The 22,779-nt window shown below is 43.2% G+C and overlaps 1 protein-coding gene across 1 annotated transcript in view; it reads left to right on the top strand.

Annotated features, from left to right (window-relative positions):
- Window positions 1-494: 494 nt before the first annotated feature.
- Window positions 495-22,779, top strand: part of rgs11 (regulator of G protein signaling 11) — a 143,145-nt gene continuing 120,860 nt past the window's right edge. Inside the window, exons 1-3 of the mRNA XM_072559612.1 lie at window positions 495-589; window positions 1,069-1,165; window positions 11,994-12,044. Of these exons, the coding sequence (XP_072415713.1) occupies window positions 530-589; window positions 1,069-1,165; window positions 11,994-12,044 (208 nt within the window). The 5' untranslated portion in view covers window positions 495-529. The remainder of the gene's footprint in view (window positions 590-1,068; window positions 1,166-11,993; window positions 12,045-22,779) is intronic.

Below are 22,779 nucleotides of genomic sequence, written 5' to 3'. Positions count from 1 at the left end.
AACTCTGTATTGGTCAATGAAAAAACAAGTTGGGCAAGATACTCAACATATAGTTTACTAGCTTCCACCTGTTCTACATGCTGGCCAAAGGTGAGGGTTTGGGTCATTTTATATGTAACTTCCCTTATGAAGTGGAAGGGCTTTTCATAGATTACTTCATTTCTGGTGGTGAGCCAAGATTGCAAAACTATACAGGCCCCTAACGTCCACCTTGCTATTCGCAGGTGTGATCCCAGAGCAAATTACTGAAGTAATGACTTTTCTGAAAATATTTGTTCTCATAAATGAAGAAGCACTTTAAACATAAAATGGAGCGCTGTGCAGAGATCGGAATGACTTGATAAGGGCTGCACTAATAGTCAACAAGCTCTGAGTATCCCTGGTGTTTCTGGTGCCGGGGTAGAGGCGGGGCTTCCAGCTGCCGAACACATCGATAGGAGGCGTCAGATTATCCCAGGAGAATCTCAGGGAGCCGCTGTGGAGCAGGCTAGGGGAAGCGGTACACCGCTGAGCCCATCTCGCTCTCACCATGACAATACACACCAGTTCGACTCACACAACCAAAATACAGATGGCATGCCTGGCTAAGGTAAGTGCTTGCTGAACAGGCTATTGTACGCTTAAGTAAAAACGCAGGTACTTTTCTGAGCAGTGTAAAGAGAGTGTAGCCTGCATTGACATGTTGAGAAATATTATATTCACCTGGAGGATTAAAAGATGCTAGAACGTTAGCAGCATTCATATTTTTATGAAACTACAATAAGCAGAAAGAGCTGGTCTAATGCACCAGTCTGACATAATTTAAGCCATACACTGGATGAAACAGAAATAGTAGTTTAAAATTGGAGGTTAGATGCGCACTCCCAACTAAATCCATGCAGTAAATGAGTTGGACGCGGACGACAGTGCCTGTAGAATTCACCCTATCCAGTTGTTAACTTGGAGCAGAGAACTGTTTGTGTAAGGAAACCATTTGTTATCCTACTCTGTTCGCACCAGCGGAATGATGTATTGGAGTTACTCTTTTACAGATGTCTTTTTCAATCTCTGTTTACTGTTACCTTGCAGATGGAGAAAGTGATCGTAGCAATGCAAGACCCTGACGTAGGCATTAAGATGAAATACCAAAAACTTATAATTACAGGCATCCCCCATGCAGTCACTGGTAAGAGCGTCTAGAAATCCGGCGTTAACTGTATTGGTTTATTATTAAGGAGCTTTTTAAGACAATAGTTGGGTTATACCACCTTCTTGAGGAACTGTAAACATAACCGTGTTTTCTAAGTATTTGGAACTGGTCTAAAATCTATCTCAGTTCCGGAGAGTGAATCTTACCTTCCGCACTTTGGTCAAAAAAATTACGGGTTTGCATTTATGTAGCACTTTTTTGTCCTGCGATATGACAACGCGTTTTACATTCAATTATTACTCTCAACAAGTAGGAAATATGGCAGCCAATTGCACAAACGGCAATCTCATCACCATCATCATATTTTGTGATCTTTAAGGAATAAATATTGACCAGGACACCACTTCCACACTGTTCTTCCGTGTTTTTATTCATTCACGGGATGTGGGCGTCACTGGCTAGGCCAGCATTTATTCCCCAGCCCTAATTGCCTAGAGGGCAGTTAAGAGTCATTGCTGTGGGTCTGGAGTCACATGTAGACTAGACCAGGTAAGGTTGGCAATTTCTCCCCTAAAGGGCATTAGCGAACCAAATTGTTTTTTTATAACTGTAGAGTCATGAAGTCATTCAGCATGGAAACAGACCTTTTGGTCCAACTCACCCACACTGACCAGGTTTGCCGAATTAAACTAGTCCCACTTGCCTGCATTTAGCCCATTTCCCTCTAAACCTTTCTGATTCATGTCCTTGTCCAAATGTTTCTTTAGATCTTGCATCTACTACTTCCTTTGGCACTTTAGTCCACTTCTGAACCACTTGCTTCATGGAGAAGTTGTCCCTCAGGTCCCTTTTAAATTTTTCTCCTTTCACTTTAAAAATATGCCCCTAAGGTTTGAACTTGCCTACCCTAGGGAAAAGACATTTACTACTCACCTTATCAATGCTCCTCATGATTTCATAAACCTCTCAACCTTCTATGCTCTAGTGAAAAAAGTCTCAGTCAATCCAGCCTATCCTTATAACTCAAACCCTCCAATCCTGGCAACATACTGGTAAATCTTGTCTGAACCCTCTTCAATGTAATAATATCCTACCCATAGCAGGGCGACCAGAACTGTGCATGATACTCCACAAGTGGCCTCACCAATGTCCTGTGCAAACTCAACACGACCTCCCAAGTCCTGTACTCAATGGTCCGAGCAATGAAGACAAACATGATAAATACATTCTTAATTACCCTGTCTACCTGTGATACAAATTTCAAAGTACCTGAACCCCTAGGTCTCGCTGTTTGACAACACTACCCAGGGCCCTATCCTTAATTGCATAAGTCCTGCCCTTGTTTGTTTTACTTAAATGCAATATGTCCCATTTATCCAAATTAAACTCCATCTGCTACTCCTTGGTATTTTGGCCCAATGATCAAGATCCCATTCTAATCTTAGATAACATTCTTCACTGTCAATTGCACCACTAATTTTGGTGTCATCCACAAACTTTCCAATTATACTTCCTAAATTCTCATCCAAACTGTTTATGTAAACTACAAACGAAAGCGGATCCAGCACCAATCCCTATGGAACACCACTTGTCACAGGGCTCCAATCCAAAAAAACAGCTGTCCACCACCACCCTCTGACTCCTACGTTTAAGCCAATTTTGTATTCAATTGGCAAGCCCTCCCACATAATCTAACTTTACCAATTAGTCTACCATGTGGAAACTTGTCAAAGGCTGTTATTGAAGTCCATGTAGACAATGGCTACCATTCTGCCCTCATCAATCTTTTTGGCTATTCCCTCAGAAAACTTAATCAAGTTTGCGAGACATAATTTCCCATGCACAAAGCCATGCTGACTGTCCCTAACCAGTCCTTTCCTCTCCAAATGCATGTAAATGAGAAGGAGGAAGAGAGGAGATCTGATCGAGGCATACAAGATAATGAGTGGAATAGGTTGAGTCAATAGCCAGAGACTTTTCCCCAGGACAGGATTGACTGGTATGAGGAGTCATAGTTTAAAGATATTAGGAGAAAGGTATAGAGGAGACGCCAGAGGTAGGTTCTTTAAGCAGAGAGTTGTGAATGCATGGAATGCGTTGCCATCGGTGATGGTGGAAGCAGAGTCACTGGGGACATTTAAGCGACTGCTGGGCACGCACATGGATAGCAGTGAGCTGAGGGGTGCATAGGCTAAGTTATTTCACATTAGGATTAAACCTCGGCACAACATCGTGGCCCTAAGGGCCTATTCTGTGCTGTACTTTTCTATGTTCTATGTTCTCTATGTTCTAAATCCTATCACACAGAATTCCCTCCAACAAACACCCACCACTGACCAAAAGCTAGCAGAAGATTATTGGTGTAAAGGGAACAAATTGCCTACTTTCACCCTGACAGGAATATACTTCCTCTGGATTCTCATTATCTCATTTCTGAAGGCTTCCCATTTTTCCAGCCGTTCCTTTACCTGCGAACATCTGCCTCCAATCAGCTTTTGAAAGTTCTTGCCTAATACAGTCAATATTAGCCTTTCTCCAATTTAGAACTTCAACTTTTAGATCTGGTCTATCCTTTGCCATCACTATTTTAAAATGAACAGAATTATGGTCGCTGGCCCCAAAGTGCTCCCCCACTGACACCTCAGTCATCTGCCCTGCCTTATTTCCCAAGAGTAGGTCAAGATTTGCACCTTCTCTGGTCGGTACATCCACATACTGAATCAGAAAATAAACCAAGTATTCCCTTGACGGCAGAAATGCTATGATTGGCATCTAAACCGGATTATCCATATCTGTTAATGCAAGGCCATTCACCTTCGAGTCTAGCTGCTATCAGGTTCTCTTGGACCTATCTGGCTTGTCTCACTGTTCGCTGGTTTTCTTACTGTGTTTTTCACCAGCGTTGTCTTCAACAGCATCTCTGTCAGACTCTTGTTCTTCCATGACTGAGTGAGATGGGTGGCTGTTCCATCTCCCCATCTTTTCCATTCAAATGCCGTTGTTGTGCTAGGTTCTGCAGTACTGAACAAACAGTCAATACACCCTGTCCAGAGTACTGGAGCACACCTTCTGCATAGCCAGGTGATGGAAGTGTTCCTTCAGAAGACCAATTATCTGTTCTAAGATGACCCTCGTAGATGTCTGAGCAGTGTTATAGCGCTACTTCGCATCAGCCTGAGGATTGTGCACTGGGGTCATTAACCATACTTTTAGGGGGTACTCCTAATCACCCACAAGCCAGAACCTCAGAGCTGCTTAGAGTGCAGTGCCACAGCTAGAGGAAACATTACCAGTGCCCTTAACATACCCACGACAGGCTCTTCCCAGTTTGCTGAAGAGCACAACTGATGATACCGATACTTTGAACCCACACTCTGCTTAGCATTCACTTGAACTTCCACTTAAGCTGTGAAGGCTCTGTCCATGGGCTGTTCTTGTAAAAAGAGAGAGAGAGAGAGAGAGTGTGAGCACTGCAGATGCTGGAGATTAGAGTCGAAAAGTATGGCACTGGAAAAGCACAGGCAGCATCTGAGGAGCCGCAGAGTCAATGTTTTGGGCATAAGCCCTTCATCAGGAATATGGGGCAGTGAAGGGGGCTGAAAGATAAATAGAAGGGGGAGGGTGGGGCTGGGGATAAGATAGTTAGGAAGGCAATAGATAGATGGAAGGGAGGTGGAGCGGATAGGTAGGAAGGAAGATAGACAGGTAGGACAGTTCAAGATGGCGTGGTGCAAAGTTGGAGGGTTGGATCTGGGAGGAGGTGGCTCAGGGGAGATGAGGAAACTGGTGAAAGCATCATTGATGCCCATGTGATTGAAGGGTCTCAAGGTGGAAGATGCGGCATTCTTACTCCAGACATCAGGTACCTTGGATTTGGCAGTGGAGGAGGCCCAGGACTTGCATGCCCTTGGTGGAGTTGGAGAGGGAGTAGAAGTGGTCAGCCACAGGGCAGTGGGGTTGGTTGGTACGTGTGTCCCGGAGGTGTTCCCTGAAATGTTCCACAAGTTGGCATCCTGTCTCCCCAATGTAGACCACATCGAGAGCAATAGACACAGTAGATGAGGTGTTTGAACGTGCAGAAAAATTTCTGCCAGATATGGAAGGATCTTTTGAGCCTTGGATGGAGGTGAGGGAGGAGGTGTTACACCTCTTGTGGCAGTAAGGCAAGGTGCCAAGAGTGGAGGGTGGGTTGATGGGGGAACGTGGACTTTTCGAGGGAGTCACGGAGGGAATGGTCTCTGCAGAATGCGAGCAGGGGTGAGGAGGGAAAGAAATCTCTGCTTGTGGTGGCTGACTGTAGATGGTGGAAATGGCGGAGGATAAATGCTGTATCCAGAGATTAGTGAGGTAGAAGGTGAGGACCAGGGGTGTTCTATCCTTGTTGCAGTTGGAGGAGTGGGTTTCAAGGGCTGAGGTGCAGGACATGGAGAAGATGTGCTGGAGGGCACTGTTGATCACATCAGTTGGGAAATTCCAACCCTTGAAAGAGGAGGCCATCTGGCATGTCCCTGAGTGGAATTGCTCCTCTTGGAAGCAGATTTACTGGAAGCAGAGGAACTGGGAGTAAGGGATAGCGTTTTTAAAGGGGGGGGGGGGGTTGGGAGGGGGTGTAGTCAAGGTAGCTGTGGGAATTAGTGGGTTTGAAGTAGATGGTCCATGTTGAGTTGGTCACCGGAGACGGAGATAGAGAGGTCCAGGAAGGGGAGGGAGGTGTTCGAGATAGTCCAGGCAAACTTGAGGTCAGGGTGGAAGGTTTTTGTGAAGTTGATGAACTGTCCAACCTCCTCGTGGGAACACGAGGTGGCACTGATAAAGTCATCAATATAGCGAAGGAAAAGGTGGGGAATGGTGCCAGTGTAACTGTGGAAGATGGACTGTTCCACATATCCGACGAAGACACAGGCATAGCTGGGGCCCATGCAGGTGCCCATGGCTACCCCTTTGGTCTGAATGAAGTGAGAGGATTCGAAGGAGAAGTTGTTGAGGATGAGGTCCAGTTCCACCAATCAAATGAGTGTGTCATTGGAAGGATACTGGTTGGGTCAGTGGGAGAGGAAGAAACAGAGGGCTTAGAGTCATAGAGTCATAGAAACATACAGCACGGAAACAGACTCTTCGGTCCAACTTGTCCATGCCGACCAGATATCCTAACCTAACCTAGTTCCATTGCCAGCACTTGGCTCATATCCCTCTAAACCCTTCCTATTTATTTACCCATTCGGATGTCTTTTAAAAGCTGTAATTGCACCAGACTCCACCACTTCCTTTGATAGCTCTTCCAATACCCGTACCACCCTCTGTGTGAAAAAGTTGCCCCTTCAGTCTCTTTTATATCTTTCTCCTCTCACCCTAAACCTATGCCCTCTAGTTCTGGACTCACTCACCCCAGGGAAAAGATTTTGTATATTTATCCTATCCATGCCCCTCATGATTTTATAAACCTTTATAAGGTCACCCCTCAGCCTCCAACACTCCAGGGAAAACAGCCCCAGCCTATTCAACCTCTCCCTATAGCTCAAATCCTCCAACCCTGGCAAAATCTTTGTAAATCTTTTCTGAACCTTTTCAACCTTCACGACATCTTTCTGATAGGAAGGAGACCAGAATTGCATGCAATATTCCAGCAGTGGCCTAACCAATGTCCTGTACGGCCGCAACATGACATCCCAAATCCTGTACTCAATCCTCTCTCCAATAAAGGAAAGCATACAAAACACCTTCTTCACTATCCTATCTACCTGTGACTCTATTTTCAAGGAACAATGAACCGGTGCTCCAAGGTCTCTTTGTTGAGCACCACTCCCCAAGACCTTACCATTAAGTGTATAAGTCCTGTTCTGTTTTGCAGCACTTCACATTTATCTAAATTAAACTCCATCTGCCATCCCTCAGCCCATTTGTCCACTTCATCAAGATTCTGTTGTAATCTGAGGTAAGTTTCTTCACTGTTCACTACAGCTCCAATTTTGGTGTCATCCGCAAACTTACTAACAATACTGGAGGCTTTGTAATGGTGGATGGACGTGTATAGGGACTGGATGTCCATAGTGAAGATGAGGCGTTGGGGGCCAGGAAGTCATAAATCAAGGAGGAGGTGAAGGGCATGTGTAGTGTGAACCAAATGTATGTGGGGACTTCCTGGAGCAAGGGGATCAGGAAGGTTTCAAGATATGAGGAGATAGGTTCAGTGGGGCAGGAGTAGGCAGAGACAATGGGTTGACCAGAGCAGTCAGGTTTGTGAATTTTGGGTAAGAGGTAGAACCGGGCGGTGTGGGGTTCTGGGACTCTGAGGTTGGAGGCTGTGGATAGGAGATCCCCTGAGGTGATGAGGTTGTGGATGGTCTGGGAGATGATGGTTTGGTGATGGGAGGTGAGGTCATGGTCGAGGGGACAGTGGGCGAGGGGACAGTGAGTTGGTGCTTGACTTCAGTGGTGTAGAGGCACTGCTGAAAATGGCCACACTCCATTATAGACTACAAAGTGCTGATGCAATGTGAACTGAGACCATCCAGCCTGGGATTTTGTTTCTACTACTGGGTCCCTGACGTCCATACCACTGTCCTATTCAGCCCAGAGAGGACCTCCTGGGTTATTCCTAACCCCAATGTAGTGTTTCACTGTGATTAAAAACAAAAAATGCTGAAGAAACTCAACTGGTCTGGCTTCATCTATGGAAAAACAGTATGACTTAAAACGATAACTCAGTTTCTCTCTCCATAGATGCTGCCAGACCTGATGAGTTTCTACAGCACTTATAGAGTCATAGAGATGTACAGCATGGAAACAGACCCTTCGGTTCAACCCGTCCATGTCAACCAGATATTCCAACCCAATCTAGTCCCATCTGCCAGCACTCGGCCCACATCCCTCCAAACCCTTCCTATTTATATACCGATCCAAATGCCTCTTAAATGTTGCAATTGTACCAGCCTCCACAACTTCTTCTGGCAACTCATTCCATACACGTACCACCCTCTGCATGAAAACGTTGCCCCTTAGGTCTCTTTTATATCTTTTCTTTCTCACCCCAAACCTATGCCCTCTAGTTCTGGACTCCCCCACCCCAGGGAAAAGACTTTGCCTATTTATCCTATCCATGCCCCTCATAATTTTGTAAACCTTTATAAGGTCACCCCTCAGCCTCCGACGCTCCAGGGAAAACAGCCCCAGCCTATTCAGCCTCTCCCTACAGCTCAAATCCTCCTCTTTTTTTTATTTCAGATTTACAGAATTCAAAGTACTTTGCTTTTATTTTAGTGTTTAATTATTCTGTGATTGAGTCTGTTTACTATTGATACTCTTTGATTTGAGTCATGAAGTCTAAGTTAAGGCTATACTGCAGGAACACAGACTTTAGAAAGAGCTGGAAACCAGAGCTGTAAGCCTGTAGTGGACAATGTACAGCTTTGTGTCAAAAGGTATGACACTGGAAAAGTGCAGCAGGTCAGGCGACGTCCGAAGAGCAGAAGAGTGGATGGTTTGGGCCTGAAACATCAACTCTCCTCCTCGGATGCTGCCTGACTTGCTGTGCTTTTCCAGCATCACACTTTTCGACTCCGAACTCCAGCATCTGCAGTCCTCACTTTCTCCCAATGTACACTTTGTTTAAGACTATTATGAATAAAGTTACTGTACATATGGAAACTGATGTCATCTCTGTGTAGACTGAGATATGACATACACAACAGCCAATACTGACTACTTTCACTAATACTCACCGCATAAAAAGTTATCTACTTCACCCTAGTTCATGGTTGTCTAATAGAAATTTTTGAATATTGAAAAACATAGCTATTGTGTCTCATAATTTGGAAAACAAAAAGTCTTAAATGCAATTCAGGTAAATATGCTTTACACTTATATTTATGGAACAAATATCTGCCACTGTTCAGTGGAAAACATGCAACTTTTCTCTACAAAGTTTAGGATAATGGTATGAATTAACATTAATAGTGGGGAAAATGCTAGAGTCTATTGTAAAAGAAGTGAAAACAGAACACCTAGAAAGCATTAATGGGATTGGACAAAGTCATCATGGGTTTATGATTAGATTACTTACAGTGTGGAAACAGGCCCTTCGGCCCAACAAGTCCACACCGACCCGCCACCCACCCATACCCCTACATCTACCCCTTACCTAACACTACGGGCAATTTAGCATGGCCAATTCACCTGACCTGCACATCTTTGGACTATGGGAGGAAACTGGAGCACCCGGAGGAAACCCACGCAGACACGGGGAGAATGTGCAAACAGTCAGTTGCCTGAGGCAGGAATTGAACCTGGGTCTCTGGCACTGTGAGGCAGCAGTGCTAACCACTGTGCCACAGTGCCGCCCAACTATTGGAACCTATTGGAATTTTTTGATGATGCAACTAGGAGAGTTGACAAGGGAGAACCAATGTGTGTGGTGCATTTGGATTTCAAAAAGTTTCTGTATAAAGTCCCACATAAGAAACTAGTGGGCAAAATTAAAGCTTATACAATTGAGGGTAATATACTGGTATTGATTGAAAATTCATTGACAGATTTTTAACAAATCTGATAGATTAGGAGTGAGAATAAATGGGTCTTCCTTCCAGTGGCAGACAGTGACTAGTGTTGTCTCACCAGGAACAGTACTTGAGCCCCACCTATTCGTGGTAAGTTTAAGTGAAGTGTAAACGGCAAGAGGCAATATTTCCATGTTTATTGATGAGACAAAACAAGGTGGGATTGTGAATTGTGAGGAGGATGCATGATGGCTTCAGGGAGATCTAGTCAAATAGAGCATGTGGGCAAATTTATGGCAGAAACACTATTACATGAATAAATGTGAAGTTATACATTTCAGTCTGAAAAACAGGCAAGGTATTAGTTATGGTGCTATGTTAGGAAATGTGGATGTATAAATCAATCTGGGTGTTTCTGTACACTAATCAATGAAAGTAAACAGGCAGCTGCAGCAAGTAATTGGGAGGTAAATGGCATGTTGCCTTTCATTGCTGGAGGGTTTTAATTCAGCAGTCAGGATATCCTACTGCAGTTATACAGGATTTGAGTGAGACCACACCTGGAGTATTGTGAGCAATTTGATCTCCTTATCTAAAAGATAATTTACTTGCCCTAGAGGGAGTCCAGCAAACGTTCATTAGGCCTGATACTAGGAATGGAAGGACTGTCACATGAGGAGAAGCTGGTGAGTCTAGGCCTGTGTTCTCTAGAGTTTAGAAGACTCAAAGGGTATCTTATTAAGACATGTAAGATTTTAACAGGGCTAGACAGATTAAATGTTGGGAGAATATTTCCCCTTATTGGAGAACCTAGAACCAGGGGTTACAATCTCAGGATACAGGGTAGGCCATTTAGGACTGAGATGTTGAAGCGGTTCTTCACTCAGAGAATAATCAATAAGTGCAATTGCTACCACAGGAAGCTGCGAAGGCAGGATTATTGAGTATATTCAAGAAAGAGATAAATACATTTTTAGATACAAAATGAATCAAGGAGTATAGAGAGAAAGCAGGGATATGGTGTTGAGATAGAGGATCAGCCATGATCATATTGAATGATGGAACAAGAACTTTAAGGTCCTACTCCAGCTCTGAGCTTCCCTGGTTAAGTGAATTAATATGTCACCGCGGGCTGGATTTTCATATTTGGACAGAGCCCTAATGCCTAGATGAATTCTGGATTGGGGTTAAGGTTAGAGCCCTGCACATGTAACTCTTGCTAAATTTGAATACTTTAATTGGTCAGGTCTAATTAATGGTGCCAAGTGGGTGATGCTTATTGGTGTCAGTGTCAAAGGCAAGTGGAAGACACAATGACGGCTGTATTGCTTTCCTGAGAGACTAGTCACATAAACACATATGATGGAGTACAAGTAAGTAAAGGTGCATTGATCAGGCAGTAAAGGATCCAATCATTTAAACCCTAGAAAGAAACTGTCCTTTCACACCATAATGAACTGTGCATTGGTGTGAATCAGACCTTTCAAATTTGTTAAAATCTCTATTAATGTGAAAAATTCTGATCTCCCCAGACAATTGCCAGGCTCCTAATGGAGCTGTTAGTTGCAGGTAGGTGGGGTTTCCATTCCCTCTGCAACCCCACACTCTAACTTTGAAAATTGAAGACTGACGCAAAAGTCTTTGGATCCACAGACTGCTTCTGGAAACACAATTTTAAAATCATGCCCTGAACCTAGTACAGACCACACTGGCAATGGAAAATCCAGCCCACCATGCTTTGTGTAGCTTTTTCCATCAATTTTCAGCAATAGTTTGATTTCATCAGAGTGTTGGCAAATGTGGTAAATGGCATGTGCTAAGGGTTCCATAGCTTTCCATCCAGAAAATAGTTGGTTGTAATTTGCCCGCTATGATTACAAGTCTCATTCAAGATGCTTGTTATTGCTTGATTTGCTTTCTTTCTGCTTGTTAGGAGTGATTATTCTGGTTGGTTGAGTTGACCACAATGACAGAGATCTAAGTTGACTGTATAATTTTGTGGGCCCCTTGGAGTCAAGAATTGAATCTTGGGTTGATTATTGCTAATAATGTAGATCTCACATACTACCAGTGACAAAGCCAATCTCTGAGAGTACCTTTGGGAAACTGGCCTATAAATAATACCAATAATAGTTAGACAATGCTACAGGAATGTTATTGTATGTAAATTGTTATCTTTATAATGCTGAGACTTTTAAAATGCGCAGTATAAAGTTAACTCTGGTCAAAGCAATTATATCAAATATAATTGAATATATACAGTCATATTTTATGATTTGTAAATCTACTATTTTAATTTTGAAAACTATCCAGTCATTGATGCTTGTATTTATTGTGAAAATGCTTCATTTTCATTCTTTTTTTTTAATCAGGCAATGATATTGTCGAGTGGCTTATTCAAAACTTTTCTATATCTGAAGAAGGTAAGGGAAATTGCTTTTCTGCTTTTGATACATTCTTTCTTTTTCTGAAAGATTGGACTGGAATTTGATTCTTCTGATTGAATATAAATTATTACTGAAAAGCCTTGTGTATGATATCATGTTTGGGTATATGAATAGGATGGGATTAGAGGGAGATGGGCCAAATTCTGGTAAATGGGATTAGGTCAGATTGGGATGTCTGGTTGGCTTGGACAGGTTTGACTGAAGGTTCTGTTTCCGTGCTGCATAACTCTATGACTCTATAACTTCTATGTTGTATGTTACAAGTCACACCATGAAACTTTAATGAAGCTGCCCAAGGCATTGGTAAAATGAAAGTCTGCAGTTGTAGTTCTATTTGTAATGAATTTTCTGAACTCAGTTGGATCATTGAAGGAAGCAATTGACTGTAGATGAGATATTTGTTCAAAGAAAGCAAATGGGAAAAGAAACATGAAACTAGTCACTATAAGGTGCTTTTCAGGGATCTTAAAATAGAGATGAGTTGTAGTGCTCAAAAAACTAATGATACAAAAACCAGGTAGATGAATGTATGATTTCTTACTTAAAAGATTGTCTTTCTGTGAAGCATTAAGCCAAATCAATTTTCTTTAAAGTTTTAGGTTATTGCTTTGTATAATTCATGCTATGAATACTTTAAATAAATCAGTTCTCATTTTCTTTATCCACCCCCTTTCTGTTATAACTAACAACATTCTAAAATTGTCTAACATGGTACATGATGTCCCTGAATCTCCTCAGACTTCTGGTCTCAGCATCTGTGTAACCTTGTCAGAAGCACTTCACATGGTGACATAGCAGCAGAGGTTCAGGAATTCAGGGCTGCTACATTGCTAAATTCACTGTGAATCAGTGTTGATAATTATAATTATCTAGTCACTTTGCAGCTGGCCTCTGTAGTTAATAGAGCCATTTATAATGTTGATAAAATTTTACATTAAATAAACTTATAGCATGCTGGTAATCAGAATGTGTTATACCTCCTGCAGAAAGCTGGGTAATGCTTTTTTTGCTATGCTATGTTTTAGCTCTATTTCAGTATTAATTTTTCAAACTTTGAATATGATCATATTAACTGGAACAATTCCGTTCAGAACAACTTCAAGTGATTTGAAGACTGGCAGAATTAACACATTATTTTCAGGAATTAGTGTTACAGAATTCTGCAAATCACTTGTGTATGTCTGTGTTTATCCACATCAAGGGATGTTGGGATTTATAATGGGCCATAGCTTTCTGTTCAATTTATACATTAATATCATCAAGTCGCTCCAAAATGTCATTATTTTTCTAAATTTGACCTAATATTTATAAATTTTTTAATTGCTTGCACAATTGGGCACATTCAATCATTTTACTATGTTCGGTCATTAATTATAATTAAATGTAAAAATGCAAAAAAAAAGGCATTTGAAAGAAGGTACAAATGGTCCAGGTTACTAAATGTATTGCTACTGCAGGAATTGTTCCAACTTAATTTTAGCAGTTTAGCGAACACAGAAATGAACATGAAATGGGATTGAGCAGGTTAGGATATGACAGTATAGTTTTTGGTAAGTTCAGGTCTATGGAGAATGGACGGTAGGAAACAGGAAAGCATTGTAAAGTCAAGTTGGAGGTAACAAAAGTTGCGATGACAATTTCAGAGCAAATAGGCAGAGATGGGTGACTAGAAAGTGGTTGGTTTGTGTGATGAAAAAGAAATAGATTCTCAACTTCAGGGTAAAATATGATGCTAAATTTGGGAGCATGTGAGTTGGGGGAAGGAGATAGAATCGGTGGCAGAGTGAAAGAGGTTTTCTCAATGTTTAAGTGAAGAAAGTTGTGGTTGGTCATGAAGTGGATGCCAAGCAAGCAATCAATCTGGAGCAGTGGAGGCATTTTAAATAGGCAAAGTTTCATGATATCAGTGTACGTGTGAAACCTGATGTCCTGCCATCCATTGACATCACCAAGGGACAACTTGGTGGGAAATGGGTCAGAAACAGCAAGTGTAGATCTTTAGGGGAGTCCAGAGATAGCAGTGCAGTGGCTGGAAGAGAAACCATTTCTGGCGATTTTCTGCTAACAATGGAATGATGTCGGGTCAATCCTGCACGCCTGGATAGCAATGGCCTGATGAAGAATTTCAGTCCATGAGTTATTTCTTTTGATTTTTGTCACTGACCTCTCATTATAGAAAATTGCTGTTTTTAATATTGTCTGTTCCTACCTTGTGTTATTGGGTGGAATAATAATAAGGATTTCACTCTTTTCAACCAAATGCAGTGAGGTTGAGGTGAATTTTCAAGATGTTCTACTTTTCCACTGTAACTTTAGTTGAGCATTCACAGAAACTACAAAAGTATAGCGTCTGCCAGCAGAGACAACTGGAACTCCTGTAGAAAATCACCCTTTATTTTTCACACCTATTTATTCTATTATGGTGATGAATCTTGATAGAGTTTGGGTGCTTGACAAAACATAAAAGAGACTGGTTGAATTAACTGTCTTTATCAGATTATGTTTGAGTTTAGTTACCAACACATTCAAGTTTCAGTATGGATTTGTTAGGAACAGGGTCCCTATACTTTACCATTGACTAGAGATTTTTCCAGATGAAAGTGAGGACAGCAGATGCTGGAGATTAGAGTCAACAGTGTGGTGCTGGAAAAGCACAGCAGGCCAGGCAGCATCCAAGGAGCAGGAGAATTGACGTTTCGGGCAAAAGATCTTCATCTGTTGTGCATTTCCAACACCACACTCTCAACTCTAGAGATTTTTCCATGTTGAATTTGCCACAAAGGTTTTTCTCCTATCTGTATGGATGTTAAATGTACAGCTCTTTGCTTGCTGATGACTGAATGCAATAGCAGATGACATGAAGCGAATTTTCAATTTTCAATCTAAAGACTGAATTTTCAGACCTCCACTACTGCCAGCATGTGGAATGAGACAACTGAATGGGATTGGCACCACTGCTGACAGTATTGTATATGCAGTTCAACTGTGTCTGTGCCTCACTATGATGTACATGTATTTCCACCATCCACTTCAGACATAGGAATCGACAAGGCCTTCTATGTCTAGTATACTGGAGGAAAGCCACTAACCGTTCTAACTAGAAGAGACAATAATATGCCCGAAGAAGTAGTTTATTATATGTTTGTAACTAGTTATAGATTACATTGATTTGACAGATATTGAGCAGAAAATTTCTTGCCTCTTAATGACATGGGCATTGGCAAGCAAAAAAAGGGTGAGGTTGTCAGTCATGAAATTCTGGACATTAAGATCACAAAGTACGATTCTCCAACCAAGTAATGAATGGTGAGATGAGAATTAGAATTAACTTTAATGTCACAGATACTCAATGAGTACAGCGAATATTTTACATGTCGTCACTTACAGTGCCATCTTAGGTACAAAGGTACAGCTTCTTCAGTTACAAAATCTTAGACAATAGAGAAATAAAATATCCAATATTGCAGAAATAAAAATTCAGAACAACGGTCATCCAACCCAGACCATGCTGGCATCCAGCATCCAGTGTGCTCCAGGCCCTGGCTCCAGACCACACTTCAACTTGAGGATCATGAGGCTGGAACATGTTTCAGGCAGCCATGCCAGGCCAATAGCTCACCATGCACACAGAGAGGCCTATTTTTATCAACTTTCATACATTGACATCTCATTGTTAGTTAACTTCACCTAATCAATATACAGTTTCCCATTCTCCCACCCTCCATATAGAAATTGGACAGCAATGTTTCCCAACATGAAAGTCAGAGGAATCTAAGGGGCAACTTTTTTCACGCAGACAATGATGTGTGTATGGAATGAGTTGCCAGAGGAAGCGATTGAGGCTGGTACAATTACAACATTTAAAAGGCATCTGGATGGGTATGTGAATAGTAAGGGTCTGGAGGGATATGGGTCAAGTGCTAGAAAATGGTAAAAACAATGACTGCAGATGCTGAAAACCAAATACTGAATTAGTGGTGCTGGAAGAGCACAGCAGTTCAGGCAGCATCCAACGAGCAGCGAAATCGACGTTTCGGGCAAAAGCCCTTCATCAGGAATAAAGGCAGTGAGCCTGAAACATGGAGAGATAAGCTAGAGGAGGGTGGGGGTGGGGAGAGAGTAGCATAGAGTACAATGGGTGAGTGGGGGAGGAGATGAAGGTGATAGGTCAAGGAGGAGAGGGTGGAGTGGATAGGTGGAAAAGAAGATAGGCAGGTCGGACAAGTCAAGGAGACAGAAGAGGTGTAATCCAGATAGCTATGGGAGTCGATCTTCCGTAATTACACTGGCACCACTCCCCACCTCTTCCTCCACTACATTGATGACTGCATTGGCGCCACCTCGTGCTCCCGCGAGGAGGTTGAGCAATTCATCAACTTCACCAACACATTCCACTCTGACCTTAAATTTACCTGGACTATCTCTGACACCTCGCTCCACTTCCTGGACCTCTCCATCTCCATTAGTGACGACCAACTTGACACTGACATTTTTTACAAACCCACCGACTCTCATAGCGACCTGGATTACACCTCTTCCCACCCTATCTCTTGCAAAAATGCCATCCCGTATTCCCAATTTCTCCGCCTCCGCCGTATCTGCTCCCAGGAGGACCAGTTCCACCATAGGACACACCAGATGACCTCCTTCTTTAGAGACCGCAATTTCCCTTCCCATGTGGTAAAAGATGCCCTCCAACGCATCTTGTCCACATCCCGCACCTCCGCCCTCAGACCCCACCCCACCAACCGTAACAAGGACAGAACGCCCCTGGTGCTCACCTTCCACCCTACAAACCTTCGCATCAATCAAATCATCCGCCATTTCCGCCACCTCCAAAAAGATCCCACCACCAGGGATATATTTCCCTCCCCACCCCTTTCCGCCTTCCGCAAAGACCGTTCCCTCCGTGACTACCTGGTCAGGTCCACACCCCCCTACGACCCACCCTCCCATTCTGGCACTTTCCCCTGCCACCGCAGGAACTGTAAAACCTGTGCCCACACCTCCTCCCTCACCTCTATCCAAGGCCCTAAAGGAGCCTTCCACATCCATCAAAGTTTCACCTGCACATCCACCAATATCATTTATTGTATCTGTTGCTCCCGATGTGGTCTCCTCTACATTGGGGAGACTGGGCGCCTCCTAGCAGAGCGCTTTAGGGAACATCTCCGAGACACCCGCACCAATCAACCAAACCGCCCCATGGCCCAACATTTCAACTCCCCCTCCCACTCTGCCGAGGACATGGAGGTCCTGGGCCTCCTTCACCGCCACTCCCTCACCACCAGACGCCTGGAGGAAGAACGCCTCATCTTCCGCCTCGGAACACTTCAAACCCAGGGCATCAATGTGGACTTCAACAGCTTCCTCATTTCCCCTTCCCCCACCTCATCCTAGTTTCAAACTTCCAGCTCAGTAACTGTCTCCTTGACTTGTCCGACCTGCCTATCTTCTTTTCCACCTATCCACTCCACCCTCTCCTCCTTGACCTATCACCTTCATCTCCTCCCCCACTCACCCATTGTACTCTATGCTACTCTCTCCCCACCCCCACCCTCCTCTAGCTTATCTCTCCACGCTTCAGGCTCACTGCCTTTATTCCTGATGAAGGGCTTTTGCCCGAAACGTCGATTTCGCTGCTCATTGGATGCTGCCTGAACTGCTGTGCTCTTCCAGCACCACTAATCCAGTATGCTAGAAAATGGGACTAGATTAAGTTAGGATATCTGGTCAGCATGGACGAGTTGGACCGAAGGGTCTGTTTCCAAGCTGTACATCTCTATGACTCTATGATCTGGCAACTCTGTCACCCTGCTTGCTCCTCCAGACCTCAATCTTGGACAGCAGTCACCAACATCTCAGCACAAGCACGATGGGCAGCAACTATCCATAACCCCATCCACAGATATCGGCAGCAGCTACCTATTAGCTTCATTTTACCTTCATGGCACACCTCTAATCCACTTACAGTATGGACCTGCATTTCAGTGGTGGCCTTTGCAGTACACTTGTAGCTTTCATTGAAGCATTGCTGCCAGAACACATGGCACAGAGGGAGAGGTACCCCTCAGGGCTTATTACTTGGTCTCTTAGTGCCAGCTTGGATGTGCATAGTATCTCTGAACATCCTTGTTTTGCCTTTTTGCACTTTACCCCCTCAGCTAATGTTCAAAGGCTCACAGCACTCCAGTTTCAATTTGCCTCCTAGCACAGACACAAAGGCAGAAATCTTGTCATGGATGTCTCTAGTCATCTGTCAAGTGGATGGACTTGTTGCTGTAGCACACTGTGCTACGTCAGCCTCTCGCCTGCACTATGTGCCTGCAGCATAAATGGCAAACACATGCTGCATGTGCTTCAGAAAAATGGCTACCTGTCAAAGTCTAAAGGCAGTAGACCTCAGTCTGATCAAGGGAGACAATCCTTGGTCGGGGGGGTCCAAGGACAGGAAGTCAAGGGTCTCATGCGCTTGGACATGGTCAGTCACCCACTTGGACTGCTACAGTGTTACAACACAACCTGGAAGAGCAAAACCTCATGTTCTGCTTAGGCACTTTACTGTCTCTAGGACAAAGAATAGAGAGTCCCTAATCAAAGAAAAGTCACTGGGACCTGAAACATTGGCTCTGCTTTCTCTCCACTGTTGCTGCCAGATCTGCTGAACTTTTCCAGCAATTTCTGCTTTTGTTACAACCTCTAGGATTCAACATTGAGTTCCAAAAGTTCAGAGCATGACCTCTGTACTACTATGTTTCTTACATCTCACACACTCCCTAGCCTGTGTCTTGTTGGCTTTCCTGTCGGCACAGCGGACCCATTTTCTTCTTTTTCATAGTTGACACGGCCACTCGCTTTACACATCTATCACTCCTTTACAACCATTGTCACTTCCTTTGTCATTTACTCAGAGGATTCACACTATCTGCCCCACTTGCTCCTCCTCCCCCTTCTGTCTACAGCATGAAAAACATTTTTTTCAGTTCTGAAAAAGAGTCATGCTGGACTTGAAATGTAGTCTCTGTTTCTCTTTGCACAGATGCTGCCCGGCATACTGAAAGCCTCCAGCGCTTTCTATCTTATTTTAAAATTCCAGGACTACAGGATTTCGATTTTGTTTGTTAATTGTTCTGTTTGGCTATTGCATAATAAAAGTGAATTTTTCAAATGTTTAAAGGCTTATCGGTATGTAATGGTCTCACATTGAACCATGAGAGGATGTTGAGCTACCCTAGGCACTGGGGACAGTGTAGTACTCCTTTTTGGCAATGCTCTAAGATGGATAATGCTAAGGACGGGTAAACTGTGTACCTTAGTTTTCAAGTAGCAATACTGCATGAATGTGCACCTGTACCTGCAGTGAAGTGCCACCATACCACCTGTGCACCCCAAGCAGCATTTGTTTTTGATTCCCCCCCCACCCCACTGAGAGAATGCATACGGAAGGACAATGCCTGGCTGGCAGCATTTGACTGGGTGCAAGGTTGTTTTTTTAAAGATGGTGCCAATGCAAGGAATCCCAGGGGGCTCTGCAGTAATGAATACCTCTATCTGTGGCATAAAGGCAAAGACAATGAGTGGGGTGCTACAGGAAATAAGAGTGTAGTGCTGGAAACGCTCAGCAGGTCAGGCAGCATCCGAGGAGCAGGAAAATCAATGTTTTGAGCAAAAGCCCTTCATCAGCCCATCATCCTGTTCCTCGGATGCTGCGTGACCTGCTGCACTTTTCCAGCACCACAATCTTGACTCTAATTACCAGCATTTGCAGTCCTTACTATTGCCTGCTAGAGGAAATGAGGCAAGTCTCAGAAAATAGTTTGTGAAATCTTGCCAGGTCCCAAGGAGAAACCCTTCATGAAACTTGACAGAATTGACACTTAACCAATTTTGAATAAAATTCCGACCATTGTTACAGAATCTATGACAAGGTTTGGAACATTAGATCTAACTCCTCCAAGATCCTATGCTGTTCCCTCAAATATTCATATCATATCTTCATAATAGGTAGTGCTTAAGGCCCTCCTCAGTTTTACCCTTCTCAGACTCTTATACCAATATACAACCACCACCCCCTGCCTTCACCATAACACCTTGACTGTCTTGTGGATGAAAATCTGTGTAACTCTGACTTGAATCTATTCAATGACCTAGCCCATAGTAATGCCTGGAATGGAGTTTTCCAAAAATTAATGACACTTGAATGAGAAAGATTTCTCCTCATGTCTGTGTTAAAGGGAAACCTTTATTCGGAAACCATGCCTCCTATTTCTAGATTATCAGCATCTAGCCTGCTGAAGCCCTTCGCAATCCAATATGATTTCAAATTGATTTTTATAAGATTAGTACAGTTTGGAATTATAGCTTTAAATGTAAGGCAAGTGAAGAAGTTCATTTGATATGTTCTGCAGTTTGCCTGAGAGTAAGCCTTTGTAGTTTGATTGGTAGAGATCAAAAAAGGACTTAGATGTTTTTCAACCAAGAAAATGATGTGTGACAATTACGCTCAGACACAATATTTACCCATCCTGAGGGTTTATAATGCAGAGACTTAAAGTCTCCCATAGTCCCAAAAATGTGTTGGAGGTACCATGTTGCAAGTAGTGATGCTGTAAATTGTCTTTTACTTCTAATATTGATATAAAGCTGGGGTCACAAATAACTAATTAACAGTGCTACCATAATTGAAAGTTAATGCATTTTACTGGTCAGTGGAGAGAAGTTGTGATGTACTGTACTCAGATGAGGGAGGGAAATGGTCATTAGATAAAGGAAAGCATCAAATGTAACACAAACAGCTAAGTTCCTGGTATTGAGACTGGTTGTCATGCAATGAGGGGTACATTGGGTTCCAAGAGATCGATTGGGTTAGGGGACTCTCTAGTCCGAGGTATAGGCAGATGTTTCTGTGGCCCGCAGTGAAAAATTAGAATGGTGTGTTACTTCTCTCGTGCCAGGATCAAGGATGTCTCAGGGAGGCTGCAGAATGTTCTCACGGGGAAAAGGGACCAGCAGGAGGTAATTGGACATAGGAAGGGAAAAGGTTGAGATTCTGAAGGGAGATTAGAGAATGTTAGGCATGAATTTAAAAAGCAGGTCCTTGAGAGTAGAAATAACTGGATTACTCCCAGTGCTACGAGCTAGTGAGGGCAGGAATAGGAAGATAGAGCAGATGAATGCATGGCTGAGGAGCTGGTGTACAAGAGAAGGATTCACATATTGGGATCACTGGAATCTCTTCTGTAGAAATGACCTGTACAAGAAGGACGGATTGCACCTAAATTGGAAGGTGACTAATATATTGGCAAGGAGATTTGCGAGAGCTGCTCGGGAGAATTTCAACTAGTTGGGGGGGCATGGGGTGTGTGTGGGAGGAAGGTGGGGGGAGGTGGGGGGAGGTGGGACCCAGGGAGATAGTGTGGAAAGGTATCAATCTGAGACTGGTACAGTTGACAACAAAGGTGAGCAAATAGTCAGGGCTAGCCAGGACAAAGAAGGACTGATAAATTAAACTGCATTTATTTCAATGCAAGAGGCCGAACAGGGGAGGCACATGAACTCAGGGCTTGGTTAGGAACATGGGACTGGGATATCATAGCAATTACAGAAACATGGCTCAGGGATGGGCAGGACTGGCAGCTTTATGTTCCAGAATGCAAATGCTACAGGAAGGACAGAAAGGGAGGCAAGAGAGGAGGGGGAGTGGCATTTTTGAAAAAGGGATAGCATTACAGCTGTGCTGAGAGAGGATATTCCCAGAAATACATCCAGGGAAGTTACTTAGGTAAACTGAGAAATAAGAAAGGGATGATCACCTTATTGGATTTGTATTATGGACCCCCTAATTGTCAGAGGGAAATTGAGAAACATATTTGTAAGGAAATCTCAGTTATCTGTAAGAATAATAGGATGGTTATGGTAGGGGATTTTAACTTTCCAAACATAGACTAGGACTGCCATACTGTGAAGGGTTTAGATGGAGAGGAATTTGTTAAGTGTGTACAAGACAATTTTCTGATTCAGTATGTGGATGTACCTATTCGAGAAGGTGCAAAACTTGGCCTACTCTTGGGAAATACGGCAGGGCAGGTGACTGAGGTGTCAGTGGGGGAGCACTTTGGGGCCAGCGACCATAATTCTATTAGTTTTAAAATAGTGATGGAAAAGGATAGACCAGATTTAAAAGTTGAAGGTCTAAATTGAAGGAGGGCCAATTTTGATGGTATTAGGCAAGAACTTTCAAAAGCTGATTGGAGATAGATGTTCACAGGTAAAGGGACGGCTGGAAAATGGGAAGCCTTCAGAAATGAGATAATGAGAGTCCAGAAAAAGTATATTCCTGTTAGGGTGAAAGGAAAGGCTGACAGGTGTAAGGAATGCTGGATGATGAAAGAAGTTGAGGGTTTGGTTAAGGAAAAGAAAGAAGCATATGTCAGGTATAGACAGGATAGATCGAGTGAATCCTTAGAAAAGTATAAAGGAAGTAGGACTATATTTAAGAGAAAAATTAGGAGGGAAAAAAGGGACATGAGATAGCTTTAGCAAATAGAGTTAAGGAGAATCCAAAGGGTTTTTACAAATACATTAAAGACAAAAGGGTAACTAGGGAGGGAATAGAGCCCCTTAAAGATCAGCAAGGAGGCCTTTGTGTGGAGCTGCAGGAGATGGGGGAGATACTAAACAAGTATTTTGCATCAGTATTTACTGTGGAAAA

The sequence above is a fragment of the Chiloscyllium punctatum genome, chromosome 40, assembly GCF_047496795.1.
Source record: "Chiloscyllium punctatum isolate Juve2018m chromosome 40, sChiPun1.3, whole genome shotgun sequence".
NCBI lineage: Eukaryota > Metazoa > Chordata > Chondrichthyes > Orectolobiformes > Hemiscylliidae > Chiloscyllium > Chiloscyllium punctatum.
The sequence above is the reverse complement of the archived record's forward strand: the minus strand, read 5'-3'. Positions and strand labels throughout refer to the sequence as shown.